At 37.5% G+C, this 18,635-nt stretch overlaps 1 protein-coding gene across 11 annotated transcripts in view; it reads left to right on the top strand.

Moving 5' to 3' along the window:
- RAD9B (RAD9 checkpoint clamp component B) overlaps positions 1-18,635 on the top strand; it is a 26,356-nt gene extending 7,721 nt beyond the window's left edge. For 7 of the 11 annotated variants that reach the window (XM_081539972.1, XM_081539963.1, XM_081539970.1 and 4 more), the window contains 7 exons: positions 2,698-2,797; positions 4,815-4,921; positions 8,208-8,314; positions 8,402-8,466; positions 9,017-9,139; positions 10,317-10,587; positions 17,663-18,635. In XM_081539972.1, coding sequence (XP_081396098.1) covers positions 2,698-2,797; positions 4,815-4,921; positions 8,208-8,314; positions 8,402-8,466; positions 9,017-9,139; positions 10,317-10,587; positions 17,663-17,791 — 902 coding nt within the window. In that variant the 3' untranslated portion in view covers positions 17,792-18,635. Of the gene's footprint in view, positions 1-2,697; positions 2,798-4,814; positions 4,922-8,207; positions 8,315-8,401; positions 8,467-9,016; positions 9,140-10,316; positions 10,588-11,970; positions 14,601-17,662 lie in introns of those variants that run through there. The other 4 variants (XM_081539968.1, XM_081539966.1, XM_081539967.1 and 1 more) reach the window with 3 other exon arrangements.

Below are 18,635 nucleotides of genomic sequence, written 5' to 3'. Positions count from 1 at the left end.
CTGTGTCCCCTGCATTGACAGGCAGGTTCTTAGCCACTGGACCATCAGGGAAGCCCCCAGCCAAGTTGCTTTAAAAAGGGTACAATGGATGTACTTGGGAGAGAAAAGGTGAAGAGGAAAGGTTTTGTAGGTGCTGGCCTCACATCTGGGTACATTTCCAATGGTCAGAAATGGGAGGGCATTCTACTGTGAGGAAGCAGTGTGATCAAAGGTCTAAACTGAAAGTGTCTTGTTCCTGTTAACGAAAAAGAGGAAGGAAGCAAGCAGCAAGAAAAAGAGCCTCAGGGATGACAAAGAAATAAGGCATCTCTCAACTTGGACATCCTTGGTAATACCAATACAATATTCACCTGAGTCAGGTATTTGTTACAGAGGTATGATTGTGCTTGTATATGCATGGACTGTTTCTGGAGAATACCTAAGAAACTGGTGACAGTAGTTACCTCTGAAAAGGGTACTGGGGTGCAGGAGTCAGAGGTGGAGGGTGACTAACTTTCATTGTCTATTTTTGGTAGTTTTTTAATGTTATGCCTTGGGCATCTATTGTCTTCTATTATGTATCCATCTAAAAGTAACTTGAAAATATTTTTTAAAATAAGTAAGATATGCCAACTTTTGAACTTCATATCTTTTCAAAATAGCAGCCACAGTAATACCTTTAAAATAGGTCAGATTATGTCACTCCAGCTCAAAACTCTCAAAAAGCTCACCATTGTACCCAAGGTAGAAGCTGAAGATCTTACAGTGGCCTGTGAGGTCCCACATGATCCAGGAGTCCCAGGCATGCTTTCTTCTCAAGGGCTGGGCTGCTGTCTCCTCTGCCTAGCAAGCTCCCTCTCCAGACAGCACATGGTTTGATCTTTTGAAGACCTCCTTCAGTCTTTGCTCAAATGGCATCTTTTCCATGAGGTCTTCCTTGAACTCCCTATTTAAAATTGCTACCCTCACCACTGGCACTCCCCAGCTCCCTTTCTGCCATTTTTTTTTATTCCTGTGTACTTATTACTTTGTGACATGTGTGCATGCATGCTAAGTTGCTTCAGTCATGTCTGACTCTGTGCGACCCTATGGATTGTAGCCGGCCAGGCTCCTCTGTGCATGGAATTCTCCAGGGAAGAATATTGGAGTGGGTTGCCATCACCTCCTCCAAGGAATCTTCCCGACCTAAGGATCTAACGCGCATCTCTCTCCTGCATTGGCAGGCAGGTTCTTTACTGCTAGCGCCACCTGGGAAGCCCACTATGTGATATACCAATTGTTTCATTAATACTTATTTTCTTATTGTGTGCCTCTCTTTACTAGAATGTAAGGTTTGTGAGGTCAAAGATTTTTGTCTGAGTTGTTCTTCGCTAGTCCATAGCTCCCAAATCGTCTCTTGTGTGGTAGATTACAAAAAATAAATAAATAAATAAATAAATAAATAAAAACCTCATAAATTATCTGCAGGCCCTCCCTTCAAAAGCTGAAGTCTGTTTCCCCACTTCGAATCTCAGCTGGCCCTGGACTTGCTTTGATATCAGTAGAATGCACTAGAATTGATGTTGTGTGAGTTCCAAGCCTAGGCCTCAAGAGGCCCGTCAGCTTCCACTGTTAAACTAAGAACATTTCCATCAACATGAGAATAAGCATAGCCTGTGTAGACACCTGGAAGATGGGAGACCATGTGATGTGAGGCCCCAGCCATCCAGACTGTCCCAGCGTCCCAACTGTGAGGCCTCGGATATGAAAGTGAGGCCCTTCAAAATGATCCAGCCACAGTGAAGCCAGCCCAAACCAGAGAAGCCACTTAACTGAATTGTGAAAAATAACAAACACTTGTTATTTTGAGTCACTGTATTTTTGATGATCATTAAAAACTAATTGATCAGCCTGGCAGACATTAAGCACTCAGTAAATATTTATGAAAATAATAAATATTGCTGTTATTAATTCAGTTGAAAAAATAAATTGAGAAATGCTGTTTATAGTGAATCCTTTTGATTCTCATCGTAACATTATTATGCCGCAGAAAGTTGTAGCCTACCTGGATTTTATTACATGGGCTCTATGTTCAAATTTAGATTCAGAAAAAAAAAAAAAAGATAAACTTAAATTCAAATTCTGACTATACTTGTTAAAACAGCTTAGCCTTGAAGTCATTTAACCAAGCTCAAGCTATAGTTTCCTCTTCTGAGATTAAGTAGCTACCCCATAGAGATATTGAGAGGATCAGAGATAATGTCTGTGCAATGTATACTGTAGTTGTGGATACACTGGACCATAGCCATTACTGCTCCACATCCTCTCATCCTCTCAGAGGGAAAGAACACATACTCAATGCTCAGGTTTTATTTTCAAAGGTCCCGTCCAGAAATACCAGCTTTGGTTGAAAAATTCTGAAAGAGAATCATAGATATATGACTGGTAGTGGGCAACTACTATTTTACACACAATTTAAGAAATTACTCATATTTCAAAAGAATGTGGAAACTCGACTGCCTAATTGTTTGGAGGGTGTGACATGTTACGTGGTGTCCACTAGGGAGCGATAAACACATTCATTTAGGGTTAGTGTTTCTTGTAACCTGTGTGCACCTGCTAGATATTAAATATTACTTTAATTTTATTATTTTAATCTGAACTTAAAGTGTAAAAGTCTTTAAAAATTTTTTAATTTTGCACTTAAAATTATTAACGGATTGCTTTGTTATTTTCAAGGTATTAAAAAGATTCATAATGTGTGTTTTCAAGAAAGTCAGCCTTTGCAAGTTATTTTTCAAAAGAATATGTGTGCTAATACACTAGTGATTCAACCAAGGTAATGAGTTCTCTGTTGTTTTTTTCCTGAATATAGTATGGTCACAGAGTAAAGAATTAATGCCCTAGAACTTTTAAATCAATTACATTTTTTAAAGCTAACATTAGACTTGCAGAAATCACCTTACAGGATCAAGAGGAAACCTGAAGAAAGATAGTGGTAGATAATAACTGCCTAATGGTAGACATAATAATTTATTGGCCAAGAAATTCTAGAAATATCCCATCAGTGGCTTTCTACATCAAGTGGTATTAAGAGAAAAATATATTATCTGATAACACTTTGCATTCATATGGTGCTTTCTAGAAGACACTGTGTCTTAAAACACACAGTATGAGGAAATCTGAACAGTTTTTATGTGCTTGATTTTATCCCTGCTTGTTTGTTTTTTCCTAGAGAATGAGTGAAATGTATTTGTCAGTGAGGGGGAACTCAATTTTTCAATTAAACCGTAGCATTAAATGTTAATTATTTTGTAAGCCAAAAGATATTTTACCCTTACTGTTTTTTAAATTACAAAAGAAATACATACTACTTGCAATGCATCTAAAATTTATAGTAAAGTGCAAAGATGAAAAATGAAAGTCTTTCTCCTCTACTTACCCCATATATCGCACTTAGCAGGTGTAACATCTATTAACAATTTGGTGTATATCTTTTTACATCCATTTATAGTCAGTTTGTCTATAACTTTCCCTCTCCCTATATCTATGGATACCTTTCTCTCTTTCACAATTGTATCACATACTTTGTTGTTTAGTTGCTAAGCTGTGTCCAATTCTTTTGCAACCCCATGGACTGTAGCCCACCACGCTCCTCTGTCCATGGGATTTTCCAGGCACGAATACTGCAGTGGGGTACCATTTCCTTCTCCAGTGGATCTTGCTGACCCAGGGATTGAACCCACATCTCTTGCATTAATAGGCAGATTCTTTACCACTGAGCTACCTGGGAAGCCCACAACACATATTGAGTCCTGGAAATGAAACTGCTGGGTCAAAGGCTTACACAAATTTTAAATTTGCATACATATGGACTAGCAAATTGCTATCTGAAAAGTTTGTGCCAATTTACATTCCTACCAAAAGTGTAGGAGAATCCTTCCAAGTAAAGGATTATTATTAATCTTCAAAAATTTTGCCAGCCTGTTGGGTAGAAAATGGCATTTTAGTTGTTCTTTACTATGTCTGTTTTCTTACTAGGGAGCTTGAGCATCTTTTTACATTTATTAGAAGTTTGTATTTCTCTTTTTTGAATTGCACATTCATGTTGTAATTTTTTGAATCAGCTTGTTTGATATCTTGTACAACACCTCTCCCTTAACACTGGAAAAGTTCCCAGGTTAATTCGGTAGGTGTTCCTGACATTTTGGCATTGAGACACACTGCTAATCTAAAAGTCTAGCATCAGGTTAACACCAACATTACAGAAGTTCTAAGAATCTCATTCTTATCTAACCTCACTTCAATTAAAAAAATAAGCCAGAACTTTTAATTCAATAATAAAAAGATAAATAACCTAACTAAAAAAAAATGGGCAAAGGATTTGAATGGACATTTTTCCAAAGAATATATGCAAATGGCCAACAAGCACATGAAAAGATGATCAACATCATTAGTCCTTAGGGAAATGCAAACCATACAGCTTTAAATCTGTGAATTGTGTAGAGTATGAATTGTATCTCAGTGAAGATGTTTTTAAAAAGGGAACCCAGGATGAAAGGGCATTTGTGATGTCAGGACAACCTGGACCAGGGATTGAACCCAGGCCCTGGCAGTGAAAGCATGAGTCCTAACCACTGGAACATACTGAAATTTCCAATGGTGTAATTTTAAGGTATATGAAAAATATAGCAGGTCATGTAGAAGAATAGAGATAAGTCTTTTGGGTAGATTTTTCTAAATTCAGGTCAATTCACCTATTTATTTCCAGATTAAAGATTTGAGTTCCATTTCATAAGATAATTTCTTTCTGTTTGTTCTTCAAATAGTGTAATATTGTTCATTGCATTTTATAGGGTGCTTGCTGAGGCGATTGTTGTTTTTACATCGAGTCAAGAGGAAGTTACTCTTGCTGTTACTCCGCTGAAGGTTTGCATTAAGAGTTCTAATGAGGAATCAATGGGTAAGGATTATATCTGTCACTGTGCTTTGATGGAATATTACTTCCTGGCTTTCCTGATTACCCTATGGTTATACAGTAAATATTACTGGCATAATATTTATTCTTGACTAAAAGGCAGTAAAAGTAAAATATAGAAAGATCATCAGAATTTTCAAGAGACCAAATAAATTTGTCACCCAGTAAATAAAATACTTGGCTGTGAAATTCAAATTGTTTTAAAATTAGGAGAATGGTTACTGAGAAAAATATTTTTTCAGTTAAAATCTTAAGGTCTATTTCTTATCCTTTGTATTTAGCATAAAGGAAAGGAAGAGGCCAGCCATCCAATTGAGATGATTTTTGACCACATAAAAAGGAAAATTAACTTTAAGTTAGAAATGTAAGATATTCCATATGGCAAATATATAGGGCAGAAAATGTGAATATTTCTTTAGTTCACTCTTCCAAGAGTTATCCAGATGGAATGGAGACACTATGGCATGATTAAATCTGGAGTTTTGCTATTAAGGAAATTTACTAGGGTATTTTTGGCATAAGCTGTTTGAGATTCTTTGACCTTAGATAATATTTGGGGGGTGATAGCAGTAAAGAAAAAATATAAAGGTAAAAACATTATTTGAAAGTGAAAAACCAGTATAACTAGGGCTTAAGGTGGGTCAGATGACTTTGTAGTGTTTAGTTTGTGCCAGATGCTGTTCTAAATGGTTTACATTTGTGAATCCATTTGATCTTTGTAACAACTCTATGATGTAGCTGCTATTAGTATCCTCATTTTCCATATGAACAATATGAAGCACAGAGAAACTAAGTGACTTGCTGCTGTCACACAGTTAAGTGGTGGATTATGATCTGAATAGAGGCTGTCAGGTTCCAGGGCTTAGGCTCATTATCACCGTGCTCTTATTGCTTCTCTCAAGTCTCATCTAGTATCCTTTTTTGGCACTTAGAAGTGCATGATCTGGAAAATATATGCGTGGCTAGTGAGAGGGTCTGTTTTATATTCATAATGCCATCTCTGAATAAAGATGGCCATTTAGTAACCAGGAGACACTATCCCTTGTGAGCAGCTGTCTAATGAGTAGTTATAGTTATGGTTGACTGGGGACCCAGTTGTTTAATTTTATTATTGAACCTACTGTATGCCAGCACACTGGGAGTGACATGAGCCTTCTTTTCTTAATTTATTTTTTTAAATATTCTTTTTTTTGGTATTCTTTTCCATCATGGTTTATTATAGCATATTGAATATAGTTACCTGTGCTATACAGTAGGACATGCTTATCCATTTTACATCTAATAGTTTGCATCTGCTAATCCCAAACTCCCAATCCAACCCTCCCTTGCCCTCTCCCTCCCCCATGGCAATAAGTCGTGACATGAGCCTTCTTGATTGAGATGAAGGTATTTGGAAGGTATTGTTTGGTCCCTTTAAAATATAAATACTCTTCCTCCTTTGTTCTTATGCTTAAATAATTCATGTTCATTGAAGAAAATTAAAAACACACAAAAAGTACTAATAAAGTCACCTGGAATCCCCCTATCTGGAGAAAAGCACAATAGTTTGGTTCATCTTTTTCTATATCTTAGATCTGAGAACAGAAGATTGGTTTAATTGGTGAAATACAATGCAGCTGTTCTTAAAAGTGGTCTTGGGAGTTCCCTGGTGGCCTAGCAGGATTCCAGGCCTTTACTGCCATGGGCCTGGGTTGGCCCAACCTGTGGCCCTGGTTGGGGAACTAAGATCCTGCAAGCCAAAAAAGAAATAGTAGTCTTGTTTGTGTGTATATATACATTTCTTTCTCTCTGGGTATGTATATCAAAGATGTTTACTGAAGTTAATATTGTAGTGGAAAACACAAAATACCAACACACACAAATAATTTGGAAAATGTACTTATTGACATAAGGGACTGAGCTTCCCTCATAGTTCAATTGGTAAAGAATCCGCCTGCAATGCAGGAGACTCCAGTTTGATTCCTGGGTTGGGAAGATCCCCTGGAGAAGGGAAAGGCTACCCACTCCAGTATTCTGGCCTGGAGAATTCCATGGACTGTACAGTTTATGGGGTCGCAAAGAGTCGGACACGACTGAACAACTTTCAGTTATTGACGTGGAAATATAGCCAGGATATATTATTGAATAGATTATAAAATGGTATGCATAGTATGATTGTATTTTCATTTTAAAAATGTACATGAAATTTTAATAAAATATTAGAGAACAAAATTCACCTGATATTGTCTGTCTTTTGGATTATAGCCATCCTAGTGGGTGTGAAGTGTTGTTGCATTGTGCTTTTGATTTTCATTCCCCTAATAACTAATGATGTTGAGTATCTTTTTTTGTGAGCTTATTGTTTACTTGTATATTTTCTTTGGAGAAATGTCTGTTCACATCCCTTGCTTATTTTTCACTTGAGTTATTTGTCTTTATTATTCTGAATACTAGTCCCTTATCACATGTTCCGTGCTGTGCTAAGTCGCTTCAGTCAACTCTGTACGACCCTATGGATCATAGCCCGCCAGGCTCCTCTGTCCATGGGATTCTCCCAGCAAGAATGCTGGAGTGGCTTGCTGTGCCCTCCTCCAGGGTATCTTCCCAAGCTAGGGATCAAACCCGTGTCTCTTATGTCTCCTTCATTGGCAGGCGCATTCTTTACCACTAGCACCACCTGGGAAGACCTCCTTATCATATATATGATTTCAAATATTCTCCCATTCTGTGAAGTTGATTTTTACTTTCCATTTTTTCTTTTTTGACCACCCTGCCCACCTTGTGGGATAGAGGAAGTGGAGGTGGCAGTCTCTTAATGCCTGGTCCCAGACCAGAAACAAGCACTAGATCCCTCCACCACATACTATTAGTGAGAGTAGACAGAAAGCCCACTCACCCCAGATTCAAGGGGAGGGGACACAGACAAAGACCCCACCACTCAGTGATGAAATGTCAAAGAACTTGTGGGTATTTTTAACCGACAATTTATGGTTATATTTACTTTTCTTTTTTAAAGAAATATTTATTTATTTGGCTGCACTGGGTCTTAATTGCAGGACCTTCCATTTTTGTTGTGCTGTGTGGGATCTTTAGTTGCAGCAAGGGAACTCTTCAGTTATGAAATGTGGGATCTAGTGCCCTGACCAGGTATCGAACCCCAGCCCCCTGCATTGGGAGTAAGGAGTCTTAGCCACTGGACCACCAGAGAAGTCGCTGACTATATTTTCTTATTAAAATTTCACAAATACCTACAGAATTGATGTTATTCTTTTTTTCCTATAATATTGAACAGACCTGACCAATTCTGTATACAGTGAGATGTTTGTTGGTCCAGATGAGTTTGACTTCTTTCAAGTTGGAATTGACACTGAAATAACATTTTGCTTCAAAGAACTGAAGGTAAAACCAAAAGTAGTGTCCAATTAGAATTATCAATGGCAGTTTTTAATAAAGATTTCACGTTTTTTTCCCTTCTTTTCCCTTCAGGGAGTGCTGACATTTTCAGAAGCTATACATGCTCCTATAACCATTCATTTTGACTTTCCTGGAAAGTAGGTCTTTGGGAAATTTCTGAGTTTGTTTCTTTTTCTTTTGTCATATACTAATAAATAAAACCCTTTGGATCACGTTGAAATTAATTCACACCTCATGAATTCCTTAACTTTACTAGCAACATTTATCAAACTAAAATTTTGAAAGATGTTATAACCTAGTGTTCCTTTGATTGGTGACTTGATTTAGAAAGACACATTATTCTGCAGAGCGAAAACATTTATAAACTTGATATACTGAATAAATTGCCTAATTAGAAAATTATATATGGCTTAAACAAGTTAAATCTCTATGAAACTATGGTATGTTATATTTCAGAACTAAAATTTCAAAGACATTGGGCTAGGATAAATGTGTCTTACAAAGTTGGATGTGATGATTTTTAAGGGCTCTTTTAGCTCTAAGGACTATCTCAATTTGTGAAAAAACAAATAAGACTTCTACTTTTACTGTTTCTTTTTACTCCAAAATTAAGTATCATTTTCTAATGTTTTCCCAGTGTCCATCAGAAAATGAGTGTGGTTTTTGCTCTGGTTTTGCCTTTTTTAGACCCATGGCTTTAAGTATTGACAATATGTTATTGGAAGCCACCTTTATTTTGGCTACATTAGCTGATGAGCCAAGTAGAGCATCTTCTCCACAAACACTGTGTCTTTCACAAAAACAAAAAAGGTAAGGCTATGTTTTTAATGTCTTTATTGGTTGGGATAAAGCCATTGCAGTCTTACTCTGCAGTAATTCAGTGGCATTCATTTAGGAAACAACTGAGAAGGAAAACATTAGAAGATCTGAAATTTTAACTGAATCAGGAAGAGCTCCAGAAAGACCTAACTGTAACATAGAAACATCACCCATGTTTCACAGATACTTGCTTTTTTCTCTTATGATCACAATTTAACATAACTGTCTAGTTTATCTTTGTCGTTACCCAAAACTCATTTCTAGTTTCAGTGGTTGTTTTTTAGGAGTGATATAGTGTTAAGTTTCACAGGAAGATTTGTATTCATTACCCAGAGCTCTCTTAGACATATGGACAGGCAGCCATTGTTTTTCTTTCTTTTTTTCCCTTTTGTCTCTCTCTTTTCTTTTTTTAAATTTTGGCTGCACTGCATGGCTTGCGGGATCTCAGTTCCCTGTCCAGGGATTGAACCTAGGTGACAGCAGTGAAAGTGTAATGTCCTAACCACTGGACTGCCAGGGTTCTCCCCCTTTTGCCTCTTAACTTTTTTTTTTTTGGTGGAGGCTACTTCATAGTAAAAATAACAAATTTCTATGGGAAATTAGGAAAATGCAGTAAAGTACAAAGAATAAAGTGAAAAACACCCACAATTTTACCACCTAACGATAGCCATTGTTAATGTTTGGCACACTATGTTTTCTTTCAGACTTTTAATTTTGCATATATTTGCATTTTAAAACAAGATTGGCTCATATAGCATATGTAGTTTTGTATCCTGTTGTTTTTCCACAAAATATTATATTGTGAACATTTTCTAATATTGCTGGTAATGACTTAGAAACATGCTTTTTAATGATTCTATACAATTTTATCATATGGATGTATTGTAATTTATTTGACTTTTTTTTCCCCTACCTATGCCCTTCTACTGTGTTATAAGATTGGCTTATGCACACTTGGGTTGCTTTACTGAAAAATTTGAATCTGTCAAGAGAATTTCTAAATAATCATGTATGTGAATCTTAACTTTCAAACAATTAGTTTGATGTTTTTTCAATATATTCCCTAAACTGGTGTTATCATTGTCATTTCATGTTGCTCCTTTAGTTATATACAAATATATATTTCAAAGTAAACAGTTCATTCATTTAATCTCTATTAATACCTCAGGTCAGAGCCGATACATTCAAATTCAAAGGCTGGTAAAAATGTAACCAGCAAGGTCCCAGAGTATATCTCAAGAAAAGTAGAATCCAAAAGGCTGTATTCTAATGAGACTCCCACGAACATCTCTACATTGGAAAATTGTGGCAGCCCTTTAATGAAAAGAGCGAACAAAGACGTTACTGAAGTACCCGAAAGCAATGGAGATATTAGTGAAGCCCCAGAAGGCAATGTCAGCGACACGGAAGAAGTGCCGGGGTCTCCATGTCTCAGGAAGGTAAAGGAACAACAACACTGAGACGTAACTAAGCCTCAGTCAAGAATTCTTGTTGTCTGTCTCCCTTTTCAATCTCCCTGCCTCAGCCTAACCCCAATATCCTTGAAATTAATTTCCTTATTTTTTGATGGGGAGAGCTGAAACCAGTCTGAGATGGAGAAAAGGCTGATTTACACAATGTCAATACAAAACAAATTGCTCATTGAGTAATTCTAACAAAGTATGTTTAGAGATTTGAGTCACTTGTTTTAAAGAACAAATTATGATTTTTTACAGCATATTTATCTTTGAGTACAAATATTGATAATATGCTAAGGTCATATACTTTGTTTTCTAAAATAAGTGTCCTTCTAATTTTCTTTTTCAAGTTTGGTCAAGAAATCATGGTAGCACAGATATAAATTTCATCACAAGAAACATCACAAATTTCTTCGTAGTAGAGTCCCAGTTAATAACATTATTGTGATACCAATATTTTGCTATTATAGATGGATAATAAACTTTACAATATGCTATAATGTTAAACCTTATGAAATCTATTGAACTGAAGATAAACATAATTTATTAGAAGTATCTTAAATAATGATAGTCCCCATTTTACATGTTTACATTAATGTTTTATTCAAGCTTGTTTTGCTGTTGTTATTATTGGTTTGGAAATACGAGTTTCTTAGAGTTAGAAATTTGAAAGGAGAAATAATATTGCTAGAAGTTATTACTTACTTCTCACTACTCCTTTTCAGAATTGATAGTAATTAGCAAAATGGACCAATTTAAGTTGCATTTCCAAAGTGTCATTAGGATGGCAGTCGGTTTTTTACTAAGAGAAAGAGCAGGGAGCTGACACTTGCCATGTTACATACCCCTGTGAATTTTACATTCTTGACTTTATTTCATTTTTAAGTCACAATATCCACTGCTACTGGGCTTTCCTGGTGGCTCAGTGGTAAAGAATCTGCCTGCCAGTGCAGGCGATGCAGGTTTGGTTCCTGGATCAGGAAGATCCCCTGGAGAAGGAAATGGCAACCTACTCCAGTATTCTTGCCTGGGAAATCCAATGGACAGAGGAATCTGGCCAGCTACAATCTACGGGGTTGCAAAGAGTCAAATACGACTGAGCAACTAAACAATAACAATGCTGTAATAAAGACTTCTAGGGTCGTAAAATGGGACAGTAAACTCCACTTATTATTCAGTTTGATGCCATAAGTCTTTATTGACTGCCTGTTATATGCCCAGTACTTATGGAAATTTTCTCTTCTTGTGAATTACTAACTTGGCCATAAGCGAAAACTGAAATTTGTCTTTTCATTATGCAAAAACATTTTCCCCATCCTGTTTTTTGGTCACACATATTGTGCTTACTTTTATTTTTTTTTACAGACAACAACAGGAACACATTTCCCTGCTGCTTCATCTCCCTGAAGTTCACTAAGATTGCCAATTTCCTCACTAGGGAAAGTGACATTTAGAGTTATAAGCGTCATGAGTTTCATTACAGCACTCTTTTCTTTTCTACCATGTCACTTAAATTCTAAATTCTAAAAAGAAAACTCTACTTTGGAAGGGAAGTTTTTGCCTTAACTCCTGGAAAAATGAGATTACATTATGGGTAAATGATTTAGACCCTTATCATCTATCTGAATTACGGTGAGCCTTCTGATTGGCCTCCATACCTCCATTCTTCTCCACTCTGGTTTTCCTCCACACTGTACTAGACGATTCTGTTTGGACCTTACAATGAGGTATAGGGCAAGTCTCTGTCTTGCCACTTGTATGACTTGGGCAAGTTACGTATCTTTGCTTCAGTTTTCTTTTCGTTAGTAAAATGAGGATAATAATGATGAATTGTTGTGAAATTGAATTGTTGTGAAAATTAATTGAGCTAATAGATGGAGCTGGCAGATGGTCAGTGCTCAGCATCACTCTCCTGCTTTTAAATCTCTTGGATCATCCACTTTTCCCATAGAATTTCACCTAAACTCCTTGAAATGGCATTAGGGGACTTTCCCTAGAGTATTTAATATAATCTTCTCATTTCCTCCCCTGAGGTCCAGTTCTAGTCCTTCAGATTATGTTTTAATGTCTGGTAGATTTAGTATCCCTTTGTAGATTTTGTCAGTTTTGTTCCTAGTTATTCCTGAGTATATATTTTTTATTTGAACTTTAATATCAACGTATCCAACTCCATAAAAAAAATCTATTGGTGTTTTTTTTATTAGGATTTCCTTAAATTTCTGTTAACTTGAGGATGTTAAGTGACATCTTTATGATGTTGAGTCGTTCTGTCTATAAACACAGGCAATGTAATTCCATTTATTCAGGTCTACTTCTGTGTCTTTCAGGAGTGTTTCAAAATGTTTCTCATACATTTACACATTTAATATTAAGCTTACTCCTAAATGATTAACCTTTTATATTGCTATTGTGAATGGATATTATGTTTTCTGTTTTCTCACTGCCTTTTGTGTATATGAAGGCTATTGTTTTTTGTGTTAATTTTATATCGTACTACCCTGCTGACTTATGTTATTATTTCCATTAGTTTTATCACTGATTCTCTCAGGGTTTTTAGCCATACTATATGTCACTTTTTTATATACCAACAGTTTCATTTCTTCTTTAATGCCTCCAACTGACTCTTGTGTTCAGTTACGTTAGCACATAACCTCTACTACAACATTTGGAGTGGAGAGAATGGGCCTGCTTGCTTAGTTCCTGATCTTAATGGAAACATTCTGCATATACTTTTGTGTTCTACTTTTGCTCATATTATTGCTCCTACATTTCAGGGTAGTAGTATTCCTCTTTTCACTTTTCAAACTCCTACCCACCTTCAAAGCCCAACTCAAATGGTACATCTCCTTCTGAAGTCTTTTCATTCTACTCATTATTACTGTCACATAATAACTTGATAGATATGCTTGTTACTCCACTAGGTAGACTGTGAGTTCATCAAGGGCAGACCTGAGTCTTACTCATCTCTGTATTCCTAGTACATAAGCCAGTAGTCGGCAGACCTTCAGCCGTGGTTTGGGATAGCCTGAGAAAATTTTTTAAATCCCTCCAATAGTATCACAAAATTCCAAAATGAAACCATTTTGGTGAATTTCTTAATTCACCTTATTAAAAAAAATAAATATATGGTAGTATTCTACTTTGGGGAAGGGGGTTTTCAAAATTAAATTATTGTAGAGGAGTATTGGGCTTCCCTGGTAACTCAGCTGGTAAAGAATCCGCCTGCAATGCAGGAGACCCTGGTTTGATCCCTGGGTTGGGAAGATCCTCTGGAGGAGGGCATGGCAACCAATTCCAGTATTCTTACCTGGAGAATTCCATGGACAGCGGAGCCTGGCAGGCTACAGTCCATGGGGTTGCAAAGAGTCTAACATGACTGAGTGACGAAGCACAGCACAGAGAAATAGTACTATATTCTAAATAATGACCAATATTTTTTCCATTGTGAATTTTCAATAAGTTTAATCAAGAAGTTATACACAGCTCTTGGGGACACCAAAATGAGGAAAAATATCTAGTATTGTTATCTTTTTTTACTGAAGTATGATTGACCTACAACACTATGTAAGTTCTACGTGCATAACATAATGATTCAGTATTTCCACACATTACAAAATGATCACAATAATAGAAATTTAGAGCGGTTTTCAAAGACCAAAGTCCCATAAAAGTTATGATAATATTGTTGACTGTTTCTTCATGCTGTACATTTTATCCACATGATTCATTTATTTTGTAACTGGACTGGAATTTGTACCTCTTAATCTCCCTCACACCTAGTTCACTCATCCCCCCACACCTCTCCACTCTGGCAACCACCTGTTTGTTCTCTGTATCTATGAGTCTGTTTCTGTTTCATTATGTTTGTTTATTTGTTTTGCTTTTTAGATTCCATATATAAGTGAAATCTTATAGTGTTTGTCTTTCTGTGACTTATTTCCCTTAGTATAATACCTTCTAGGTCCGTTGATTTTGTTATAAATGGCAAGACTTTATTCTTTTTTGTGGCTGAGTAATATTCCTTTGTATACAGGCACTGCATCTTCTTTATCCATTCATCTATTGATGGACACAGGTTGCTTCTATATCTTGGCTATTACAAATAATGCTGCAAAGAATATAGGGGTGCAGATACTTTTTTGCATTAAGTGTTTTTACTTTTATTTTTTTCAGAAAAATAGCAGGAGTGGAATTACTGGATTGTATGGCAGTTCTATTTTTAAGAAAACATGTATACTGTTAAAAAAAATTTTTATAACAATGTACCTTCTTACTCAATTCATATAGAACTTGGACTCATTCTGAGTTACATAGCTATTCACAGACTTTCTGCATTAGAAGACTGTTAGATACTAGGGAAGGGCTTGATCATCCAGCCATGAACAACTTAAAGGCTGAAGAGTAGGTGGGGACAAGAGGGGGTAGCAAATGACTCAAAGACCGGAGTAAACTAAGATTTTTAGCTTACCGGTGTTTTAGTTTCTTATTGCTGCTATGGCAAATTACCACATGCTTAGTGGCTTAAGACAACACAAATTATCTTCAGTTCAGAAGTCCAAAATGGGTCTCAATGAGCTAAAATCAAAACATTGGCAAGGCCGTGTTCCTTTGTGGAGACTAGGGAAGAATCTGCTTTCTTTCTTTTCCTATCTTCTTGAGATCATCTGCATTCTTTAATCATGGTTACCCTTCAGCTTTAAACCAGCAATGGCTGGTGGAGTCCATTTCACATTTCCTCACTCTGATGCTGATTTCCACATTTAAGGATCATTACAATTCCCCATTGGGCCTACCTGGATAGCAACCTTATTCCACTTGCTCTTTTAATTCCCTTTTGCCTTGTGATATATTCACAGGGTCCTGGGATTAAGATGTGGACATCTTTGGGGGTGAAGGTAGACCATCATTCTGCCTACCACAGCCAATATCACAGCTAATTTGGGGTGTTTCATCTGGAGCCAAGGTTCAACAGCTGCTGTCTGAAATGCCCCATGCAGAGGGCATCTTCAGTTTCTGATTTGTAAGGATGAGCCAAGAATAGGGATCGTTCATTTATTCATGCTTGATACCTAGCAACTCCCACCAGTATTTGTTGAGGGCCTTGAGTCATAAACGTGGGGTATACAATGCTGTGCAAAATAAACAAGAAAGGTTCATAGACTGGGGCTAGGGGGTGGGGGAGATAGACACTAAACAAATAATCATATGACTAAACATATGATAATTAAAAAAAAAAAACCTGTGGTAAGTTTAATAAAGGAAAAGTTCAAGGTGCTTTGAGAGGATTTAAAGTGTGAGTTGACCTAATCCAGGAGGTCAGAAAGTCTTTGAAACTGGTGTTTGGAGCTGAACTGGAAAGGACAAGATAGTAGTGGGAAGCTGAGTGGATGTGGCATGTGCAAAGGCCCGTCATGGAGGGAGTATGGTAGTTTTAAGGACCTGGAGGAAGACCAGTGTGGCCAGAGGGCAGACAGACAGGGGAAACAATGGCACAGGGTGAATGCAACTGGAGCAGTGAGTTCCAACTCATGTCGGATGTAAATGGCCATATCAGGTACTGTGGCATTGAAAGTATTTGAAGAGTTTTAACGGGGAGGCTGCCCACAGTGCAGTGAAGCAAGACTGGAAACTCAGTTGTGGCGTCTGAGAGATGGTGATTCAGTAGAAAATGGAGAGAAGTGGCCAAAGTAAACAGCTAATTGAGGAAGTAAAACAGCAGGACTCTGTGATGGATCGGTCATGGAGCTTAAGGGAAAGGGAGGTATCAAGGTTGGGGAAACAGGTTCAGTGCTAAGATCATGAATTCTATTTTTTGATATAAGTTGCAGAAATCAAGTAGGTAGTAGGATATAGGAAGCTCAGATTCTAACAGTGAGACTCCCTGGCATATACACAGTAATTTCTGCCAGCAGTGTGAATGCAAGTTCCTAGAGAGAGGGTGTGGCAGAGAAGACTGCCACTGTTTAAAGCAGTGGCTGTTAACCACAGCCAGGGGACACAGAGCCATCAATGTCTGCAGACACTTCTGGATGTCACAGTTCAGGAAAGGGGGCTGCTATTGGCATGTGGCGGGTAGAGGCCAGGGGTGCTGCTCAGTGTCCTCCCAGGAGCAGAACAGCCCCCACAGCAAAGAAACTTAAGTCCTCCAATGTCAGCAGTGCTGAGGTTGAGAAACCCTGATTCAAAGTTTGGGTAGAAGAGGGCAAACATTCATCTTTGTTTCATTTAAAGATAAATAAATAAATTTAATAATAATAAAAAAAAGAAGGCAAGCCAACTGAAAAGAGTAACCAGGAGAACATAGCATGAGGAAGGTATGAGAAGAAAGTGTCAGAGTGAGTATCTAGTGGCGTGGAGACTGAAAATGGCCATTAGTTTAGGGAATCTGGCAATTTTTGGTGACCATTAAAAGGACAATTTCTGTGTGAGGTCAGGAGCTTTTTTAGATAGAACCTAAGAGTAGGAGAATGAGAAAATAGAGAAAGCAAGTGTAAACAATTCTACAACAGAGATTAAGTTGGAGGGAGGATGTGGATGAGGCTATATATTTTAATGAGACATCTGATTATTTTAAAATGCTGATATTCCTACCCAGTAGAGGAGAGGCATGGGAGGGGCTGGGAGTCAGAGACAGGAAGGGAAGGACTGACTCTGGTCAGGAGTAGCTTCTGTCACAGCAGGAGGGAAAGGGGAGAGGATGGATGAAGTGGAGGAAGATAGCCAGCAGATAGATAAATAAATTTAATAATAATAAAAAAAAGAAGGCAAGCCAACTGAAAAGAGTAACCAGGCTGTTCGTCTGCCTCCCACATCCCTGGTGGTTTCAATGGCTCGGGCAGGGTAATCAGAAGCAGATCACTGATCCCAAACTGTGTGCCTCTGGAATCCAGGGAAGGGTTTTACTTGAGGATGTTTTGGGGCCACTCATGAAGGTTCTGGGTGTCTCATGAACCATCAGCTAATGTGATACTACAGTGGCTGAGTTGCTGAAAAGGGGCATTTGATAAGCACTAACTTGCTTTGAATAAACAAGTTACCCCCCCACCCCCACCCCTAGTTCTCTTGCATGTTCTTTGGAGCAGTTTCTTCTGACCAACAAGAACCCTTCAGCCTCCCTTTACAGAGTCTGGCAACAGCAAGTGACAGTGAAGAGGACATGAAAAATGGCCGTTTCTCTACATTCTAACAATGATGGCTGAGCTCGCCCCCCTATTTACTGGTTCACTTGTACCGCAAACACATTTTCACATTTAAATCTATGAAGATACTGTCTTGGGCTTCCTGGAGAATGGGCTACTGGTTATCTAAACTTCATCTTGTACAACCACCATATCTAGAAGTAACTACTTGTCAATAAATGTAACTTGCTTTAAATCCCTTATGCTGTGTGAGAGGCAGAAAACTTTTTGTGTAGGAAAAAGTTCATTAGAATTTCCTTCAGGGAATTCCCTGGCGGTCCAGTGGTTAGGACTCCGAGTTTCCATTCGGGGGCAAGGGTTTGATCTCTGATTCGATCACAGGTTCAATCTCTGGGATCTAAGGTTCAACAAGCTGCATGGCGTGGCTAAAAAAAAAAAAGAATTCTTCAAATGTAGTGTTTATTTACAATAGAGTTTTTAGCATTTTGCCAGTTTTATAGTTAAACATTCTGTAGCAGCCATTTCGAGTGCATCAGAATGGCTTGTAAAGTTCAAGTATCTTTTGTATTTGATTCCAAGTGTTTGAGTTTTGATGCTTTCTGACAGATTAAAACATTCTGCAATCTTTTCTTATGTAAGATCATAACTTTTACACAGCAGGGGAAGAAGAGAGTGAGATGAATGGAGAAAGCACCGTCAACATATATGCACTAACAAGTGTAAGATGGATAGCTGAGGAGACATTGCTGTATAGCACAGGGAGCCCAGTATTGTGCTCTTTGATGGCCTGGAGGGAGGGGATGTATGATTATGGCTGATTCACATTGTTGTATGGCAGAAACCAACCCAACATTGCAAAAATTAAAAAAAAAAAAAAGGCAAAAAACCCAA

Source organism: Giraffa tippelskirchi, chromosome 11 (genome assembly GCF_054371585.1).
Source record: "Giraffa tippelskirchi isolate mGirTip1 chromosome 11, T2T-mGirTip1v1.2.pri, whole genome shotgun sequence".
In the NCBI taxonomy this organism is placed as follows: domain Eukaryota; kingdom Metazoa; phylum Chordata; class Mammalia; order Artiodactyla; family Giraffidae; genus Giraffa; species Giraffa tippelskirchi.
The sequence above is the reverse complement of the archived record's forward strand: the minus strand, read 5'-3'. Positions and strand labels throughout refer to the sequence as shown.